Source organism: Spea bombifrons, chromosome 3, assembly GCF_027358695.1.
Source record: "Spea bombifrons isolate aSpeBom1 chromosome 3, aSpeBom1.2.pri, whole genome shotgun sequence".
Classification (NCBI taxonomy): Eukaryota; Metazoa; Chordata; class Amphibia; order Anura; family Pelobatidae; genus Spea; species Spea bombifrons.
In genome coordinates, this window is record NC_071089.1 from 67,674,226 (window position 1) to 67,683,126 (window position 8,901).

General features: G+C 36.8%; 1 protein-coding gene across 4 annotated transcripts in view; it reads right to left on the bottom strand.

Annotated features, from left to right (window-relative positions):
- The window catches only part of EPHA7 (EPH receptor A7), a 94,198-nt gene extending 87,000 nt beyond the window's left edge, over positions 1-7,198 (bottom strand). For all 4 annotated transcript variants that reach the window (XM_053461094.1, XM_053461092.1, XM_053461093.1 and 1 more), the window contains exons 1-3: positions 6,868-7,198; positions 3,355-3,419; positions 195-864 (exon numbers count right to left, since the gene is read on the bottom strand). In XM_053461094.1, coding sequence (XP_053317069.1) covers positions 195-864; positions 3,355-3,419; positions 6,868-6,961 — 829 coding nt within the window. In that variant the 5' untranslated portion in view covers positions 6,962-7,198. The remainder of the gene's footprint in view (positions 1-194; positions 865-3,354; positions 3,420-6,867) is intronic.
- Positions 7,199-8,901: the final 1,703 nt, after the last annotated feature.

Sequence of the window (8,901 nt, forward strand, 5' to 3'; positions counted from 1 at the left end):
TAAGATTTGTGATCACAAGTGGAATTTTATTTTATTGCAGAATTTTAAACTTGAACACATTGACTTTATCACGGATTTTAATTTATAAAACATACAATAAATAGTTCATCGTCACGGTCTAATAATAAATAACATAAATAACAACATACACAGAACTAGTATCAAAGGTAACCAGTAAAATAGGTACGACTTACGTTCACATGTGTCTCCTTTTTGCTGGTATCCTGCTCTACAGATACATTTCCCGATGGGCACCAACCACTCGCCTTCAGCACTGCAGTGCATCCTGGGAGAATTTTCCGCTTCTTCTTCAGCATTGGTCACACAGGTCCCTCTTACTTCGACCAAGGATGAGAATTCTGAACCAGTGACGGTATCAGGGAAAATGGCTAAATTCTCAATAATGGACCAACATTTTTTGTAGTACACTTTCACAGAGACCAAAGCAATACAGGCTCCAACGTCCTGAAATGCCAGGTAAAATCCTTTTCTGGAAAGAGGTCCAATCTCTCGGACCTCTGTGTTAAGTTTCATTTTCCGTTCCCCAAGGTCTCCTTGGGTAAAACTTTCGTCCGCTGCAATAGTATCTATTTTCACGTATTGATTTTCTCTCATGTTTCTGCCAGTATCATAATCTGTTTCGTAATAATACAAGTTAAAGGTTTCCTTGCAAGTTCCCAGTACACCAGGAAGACTATTACAATCCCTTAATGTGAACTTCAGCTCAACAAAAATCCTTTGTGCGTTCCCCTTTGAAATCCAGTTAGTCCGCAGCCAGTTGTTCTGGTTGGGCTCCAAGACCTGACATACCTGATAAGTTCTAATTGGCGTGTAATTTTCATCCAATCCACTGATTTCTTCCCACTGAAAATAGGTGAAAATAATATTAGCAAATTTAACAAAGGCAACATTATTTCACAGGAAGAAAAAAAACTTCCAAGTTCTTAAATGACTTGCCTGCACTGCCCAAAACACTGTAATGCGTTATCTCGGCATACTTCTTATTTACAATGTGTCTGATACAAATATAAAGTTGTTGTTGTCACCTTCACTAAATAACATACACACTCCAGATATATTCAACCTAACCTACCAAGTGCATTTTTAACTGCGGTCAATACATGATATATCTGAAAACGACAACTTTTGGAGGAATGTCTTAAGGACTCTTTGGAGGAAAACAGCTTTAAGTAAAAGCCAACGCTAATCCCATGTAAATATGTTGTGGCCTGGAGAGAAGACTAATTATGGAAATGTAATTTCTTGGTTGCAAATAACTTTTTAAAAGCGGATTCAGCTCAGTGGATAACATTGCCTAAATATGATGAATGTGAGGTTAAGCTTTTAAGAAAGGTAATTTTATTTCACTAAAAGTTCTACAATAAGTGACTCCTGTTTACTTCCTTTTTTTTTTTTCCATTACTGTAAAAAAAGTATTTTAACAGTGAAAAATATAAATGTGCAGTCCTCTACACCTTCCATTACTAATATTTTTCTCCAGATAAGAGAAATCATTTATTGTGGTTGACATGAATGTGAGCTGGAAATGGTGTTTGGTATATTGTCCGCTTGCCAGAAGAATTCTAAATGTTGTTGTGTAAAGGATGGCTATGAATTTAATGTACTGTTTACTTACTATGTACAGTAAATACACTTCTGTCTTCCTACCTTGAATGTTAGGTGAGATATCGCATTCTGTCCATTGACTGATCTTTAATACAATCTACAGTGTTCATTTGGGAAAGTATTACATTTACATTACATGCATTTACCAAACCAAAAGATCGAAAAAAAAGGATAAATCTATGGATAAACAGTATGACTTATGGAATTCAGTTCACGTTTTCCAAATGGGAATGAGAGTCATTTCCAAAGCATGGAGTGATAAGGATGACAAAAGCACAAAAGGGATAAAAGTGGATTAACTGCAATTTAATTAGTTCTAAAATAAAATATATATCAAAACATCATCCCTTAAGCTTACTAGTATTTTTCTAAAAGCATAATTAAAAATAACAATTAATAAACAAATACTCAGTAAAAGAATAGAGTATTTTGGACATAGCAAATTGCGATTCAGATTATTTATTTATGAGGATATTTATTTGCACATATGAGTGTACACACACAAAAATTATATATATATATATATATATATATATTATATTTTATAATTTTTTTTTATTTATTTTTCTCTGTGGATATATTGTGTACATATTTCCAGCAGTTTTGGCAAGTACAAATGTTTAATTTTTTTTTACCCTTTGAATAACTCCATACTTTTTCAGCTATACACAAGTATATTGTGTTGATTTAGAGATTCTGTGGAACATTCACTCTGGCTTACGAAGGAAATTCTGCCCGAGTCATTCAAAGACGGACTGTCATGTGAAACCAGCCACACTAACAATACACATCCATGGGTACCTAGAAAACACATCTTATCCCCTTCCAAAGATTTCCCTGTTTTGTTAATTCTAACTTTTTTTTTCTTTTTCAAAAAAAAAAGGAAAGAAAGAAATTCCAGATATTTTCTGTTGGATCTGAAAAGATCCAAAGCTATGAAGAGAATTTTGGTTTAATCTTTGAACAATTGGAAAGACCAGCTATGTCCTAGTGCTCATTTACTTTGGTGTCTTTCTTATGGAAATTTGCAGGTCACATGGCAACTGATTACAAAATGGGAGTACAAAAAAAGACATAATTCAAGCAAAACTGTGCTGCTTCCTATTTATATCTTCAATGCCACAAATGGTTTTCTCGTAATTAATTTATGGCGGCAATCCAACATTTAATTTTGAAAATGTACATTCGAATGAACGCAATAGGACCTCTTAAAACAGTATATTTTAATTAACCGCTTAACTATTTGAAGGGCACTATGTTCAGTTCTGGATGCTGAACTCGTGCGATTCCAATATCTGATAGTTAATCCTCTGCCCCTTGGTAATTATTTCCTAAGCACTGGACTATCCTAAGCATGTTAGCGTGTCGTACTTAGCATTCAGCAAGTTCCAACTACAATAACATGCCTAATTATATTCAACGGCAAACATTCATGTCAACGCACTGCTATCTGAAATTCTAGGATACGTAATATGCACGGTTTATACAAGGGCACCATTAGAATGGGAAATGTCAGGTGGATGAACAAAACTGACTGAAGCAGATTTATTTTTTTTGTGAATTTTGCGAAATGTGTTTTTATTTAAATTTAATTTAAATGGTGTCTAATGTTACTTAATTAATCACAGAAATTCAAAACTTTTTTTTTCCCCCTTGTAAAATACTGAAACGCATATGGAACAGCTTTGCTGCGGAATTGTAATTTTCGGTTTTTGGGAGAAATCTTACCCCACTGGAGGGAGTAGAGATCCATTCCAGTTCGGTCTGTTGTGCTTTGGAGTCCAGCAATATTACTGAAAAACATGTAACGGTAATTATTCATATGTTTTTGACCGTACCAAGTAATACACATTAATAAACATTAAACATTAATACAAAAGACGCTAGTAGTATAATGACTAGAATACATATAGGTATATTTACTAGAGTGAATGTAGAAAGGTGCTTTGTTTTCTTTAGTTTTTATTATTTAGCATCCAACCATTTAACTTTGCACTTTTCAATTCTGCGAGGACGGGCAAGGGGAAAAAAAATTCAACAGTCACAAAATAAAAAAAATAAATAAATATCTCTACTATCTATGAGCAACTTACTGTACAAAAACAAACTTATTGCCGAAATTGGAACTTGTCACATATTTTAAAAGTAACACACAACAATGTCTTAACGTAACATACATGAAAAGTTATGTTAAAAAAAAAGGCTTAAAGAGTAACTTAAAAAAGTTATATTTTCAGCAAAAAAAATAAATGTTCATACATGAGTTCAAGGCATCAACAAAATATTACTACATATATACTACAAGTGTTCCATCCATAGTAAAGTGCATAAAATAACACTGGTCTTGTACAAGAAGTGTTGCACTAACTTATTTGAAAAAGTGAACATAAAAAAAGAAGGATATTAGTTTTTTGCTAAAGTTAACAGAAAGCATTACTGTTTTACTGTATAGTGATATGACTAATATTTCCTACACGAGAGCCAAGCAGTTGATCAATGGAGCATGTGAGTAATTTCATTACATTTCTAACAAAAAAAAAAAAAAAACATTTTATATTTGCTGCGCTTCAAGAAAAAAACAGTTGATTATTTGTAAATCAATTCGACAGTTTTCAAATATGACATCACCACTGCTTCGAAAACCATGTCACGATACATTCAATACAATATAAATTGATTTTGGATTTTGATATTTGTTTAGCATAAGGAATCTTGCTTTACAAAGTAGAAATGAGCAGATATGGTGATTAATATGCCACCGGTAGACGATTGGTTTTAATACACACAAAACACACAGTTATATTCTTAAAGAATTGGGAAAACTGATTATAGACGGTGCAGCTATCTGGATTCAGATTGAGAAGTCTAGATCGGAAAGTTGTGAGCAGGGCCCTCTTTACCTAATGTTGGTTAGTCTATCAATTCTAGTTTTGTCATATTTTTTTACGGTAAAGAGTACTGTGTAAATGTTGGTGCTATATAGATAAAATAAAAAAAGTAATAAAGTCTGGATTGGACACATAATAGAGAAATGCCTCCCCACCCCCCACAGCTGCAAATGACAGCCAGCAGGGCTCCAGTATTCTGCAAAAGCTCCAGCTCCCCTTGAACAAAACATACCACACAATACGCAGAAACATACAAACTTAATCTGAGTAAAGAAAGCTGACATTCTCCAACAGCACACTTTCACCTCCTCTACTTTCCTGCTTAAAATGCTCACATCTGCTATGAAGTAATAAGGGCAAAAAAAAATGCTTCTGGGTAACATGCAGAATTTTGGAGATCATCAAATATATCCATCATATTGTAATATACACATTTTTAAATGATAGTATTATAATATATTTAATCACAGTATTATGGGCATATTTGATGATGTCCAAAATTCCTGTTACCAAGAAGCATTTTTTCTCATTATATATATATATATATATATATATATATATATATATATATACACAAACAAGCAGGGTTTTGTAACCTAATTTTTGTTAGTGTTGCAAAATTTAAAAAAATTATCAAACCATAAGATGTTATATGCTTACTGGTGCAACCAGTTACATGTTATGAAGTTAATTACTTGGGTTGCTTATTTTTAAAACTATTGATATGATGTAATTAATTTTATTTTTAGATTCTCATTTAGGACACGACCCTGTTTGTTAACCTGTATTCAATGCATTTGCACCCACTGGACTTTGTATGCCTTGCAAGCAGTGTATCAATACATGGAATTTCATGATTTCATTCTTGCACACGCATTTTAAATCGGATCAAGCACCCTGGTGTTATTTTCTTCCATGGTGTCTCCGCTGGCCCCTGATTTATCACTGATCAAGCTTAGAAAGTGTGTCAGGAGTACCCCAAAGCACTGATTTCAACAGTAAGATGTGTGGATTCAAGCAGAAGGAGAAGAAATAGATATATTTCGCCTCCAAGCGTTTGGAGTCTGATCTTTCTAGATCCATTCAAATTCACAGGACTAACCATGTAAAACTGCTCCAGGGAAGAAAGAGGCAGCAGTCCTTTCCTTATGTGCTGCTGGATAATGCAGTTTTTGCTCCTCTTTGGCTGGATCATTCACTGCTAATATAAAGCTGTGATCTGCATAATGCATTCACTATCTCTGGGGGCACTGTGCTTCCATGATCCTCTCCTATACCTAGACACAGGGCATGGGATGACTTCACCTGGTCTGCCCACCTATACTACCAAAAGTGCCAGCTACATTTAACTCCAACCCTCTTGGAAGTTTTAGAAGCTCATCTATCTAATCACAGGTAGGGTATCTAACCAGCATCTAATTTCACTTTCCAAAATACCTTAATTTACTCTTGTCCTTGGGAAAAAGGCATGCTTCATAGCACTGCTGTATTAACCCTTTAACAGATGGGTCCTATTGGTATGCATAGCACACATCCAATATCCATACAATAGCACAGCGCATTATCTGCACCCACTCGGCTTGTATTGGGCAGCGTAGCCTGATGCAGGATGCCGCATGCAGGGCAACACGTGAAGTTTGCCCCACAGGAGATGCATCGTGCCCATTTAGTCTCCTCGTACAGGCACTGCATGGCACCTTCCTATCAGATCCCTTGGTTTACCTGAACATCTGGACTGCCCTGCTGCCTGGGAGCCCATCTGCCTGTTAAAAGGACCGAGAAGGGGGCAGCATGAGGCTGATTGCAGATGTGTTGCAATCATCAATTTTAATTGATGGTGACACCTGTGCAGCACCAGGAATATCGGACAGAAAGAAATCAAATGGAAGACCCTCTCACTAGACACTGATGAGATGCCGAGTGGGTGTAATGCAGGTCAGCACTGATGACACCATTAACTTTGCACCTGTATGTGTCACATATGAATGACAATGCACACTGATCACAGTAACACAATATAAAGTATTTCAACATAACACATGCCAGGGGGAAACTCTTCCATGACCCAGCTCTTTGTCGTAATCAGGCTGCAAAATTCCCTCATCGGAATATTATAAATAGAGCAGATTCTCATAATAACTAAACAACATATCCCTCAGGGGACAGCCCTAAACATAGAGGCTGCCGTATCTTCCCATGACGTACAGTGAGACACTTTCTCCATCATAAAGATAACTCTTTATCTCCGGTGCTACCCATCAACTTATAACTGCATTAAAAACGAGAAAAGAGACAATAAACTTTGTACCCCCTGGTCTATCCCCCCCCCACGCGATCTGCGCCGATCTCTCACCTTCTTTTATAGACTGTCCCTCCACCATGTGTGCAAAACCCAAGAAGAAGAAGCATGATGTAATCCAAGAAGGGTACCAGACCCGAAGAACCATGGTGCATTGAACAGGTCTTGAGTGATCAATGCTGATATCGCGCAGTCTATTGTTGCTTTAAGTGCTGGAAGTTATTGTAGACGTGGAAGCGTGGGCTGCTGTGAAGTGAATTTGTCTTGAGTGGGCTGTTCTCGGCTCGTGGTCTGTAGATCTGTGTGTGTCACATTGCACTGGACACTAAATTCCTGTGCACGGCTCCCCTCCTCAGCAGCCTCTCCGGCGATATGCTCTGCGCCAGCCTGCCAGCCTCTGACTGCTCCACACTCCAATAATATCAATTAGGAGTGAAGGGGCGGAACTTCGGCTGGAGAAGCAGTCAGTCCATCCAACAAACTGGCAGGCAAGCCGAGCCAATCATATTCCGGGAGCGACATGAAAGCCGGCCAATCGCAGCACAGAGAGGCTTCTTGACAACCAATGACTACTGCCCCAGCCGGTCCAACGTTCTATCAAGGTATACCCCCTGTATCGGGCAGCTGCCTGGAGGCAGCTAAACTTATCGGCGTTCCCTCTTCGCCAGGCTGCCACCTTGGCAGCGAGTGACACAAATCTCAGCTATTTTCACACTAGTTTAAAACGCGCATACACCTAATGCATCCAGTTCAGGAGTGGTTTCTTGCTAGTTGTAAACAAGCGTATATCTGTTTCGCTTGAATGGCTCTGCAGCTCCTGTCCTGAGGTACTACTGTCCCATTCACTTGCCTGGGCCAATAAAACAATTGAGCTGCCGCGCTGTAACGGCGAGGGAAGCGCTGCCAATACACTGTGAGGGCTATTAACACGGTGCAATAAACCTGTAAAGCCCTTTATGGGAGGCAATGAGCTGTGCCGGCCGGAGGCTGCCTGTATAACACAGGATTACGATAATAACACCTCAGCAGCGGGTCTGCCAGCATCGCGCATCAGTGTCTATGGAATAATATATATATAATATAATAACAGCCTGTGTATCCATTAAGGCCTTCCTTTTGGAAGTTAAACGCTAAGTGTGCTTCCATATAATATTTTTTGAAGAAAAAAAGCCCACTGCATTTTACTGAATGAAAATCTTGTTCTGGATTCTGATTCAGAAAATACAAAGCACAAGCGAGTTTTAATAAACCTCTTTTGGAATTCTTGCACTGCAGTCCGCCCAAGTTGCCGCTTCTATACCTTTCCTTCCGATGTTAATAGCAGGCACGGCGTGACTGTCTATGTTAGCCTCTCACGCACCCACTGCTTTCCCACGATCACTTACTTATTGCCTCGAACTTCACAATGATCTGCCTCTGGTACACAGTGTTTACTCCAGGGCTTACAGTGATCTCCTTTGTGTTATGGACTCTTTAGAACATAATATTATTTTATTATCTCACTTGCATTACTTCAAATAATGTATGGCTAAGTTCTAGAATTCTCCTCTAAAACAACAATTAAATAGTATGATATATAATATATATATATATATATATATATATATATATATTTCATATATATGATATATATATATATATATATATTTCATATATATGATATATATATATATATATATATATATATATATATATATATATATATATATATATATATATATATATATATATATATATTGCCCTAACTACATTCTGGTCACCTTTTATTTCTCAGTAACTTGTCAGTTACATTTTTATGCATCTAATATAAACTGTTCTTTTTCAGATCCTATGCATTGAGAATATTTTTGAACTGGCACTTATTGTTAAAGACACAGGTCATGAAAACCTTTTACAACAACAACGTATGCTGGTAGGTAAGAAGAAAACCTGAAGGGTCCTTATATCTGTTTGTTTATTTTTTTTATTTTTTTTAAACCCACATTTTTTCACAGTGAGAGAATGTTATTGTTAAGAAAATGCAATCCCAAGGCTTTTTGGCAGTTGGATGCTTTTCATAAATGCAGTCAGCATGTCTTTTTATAACAT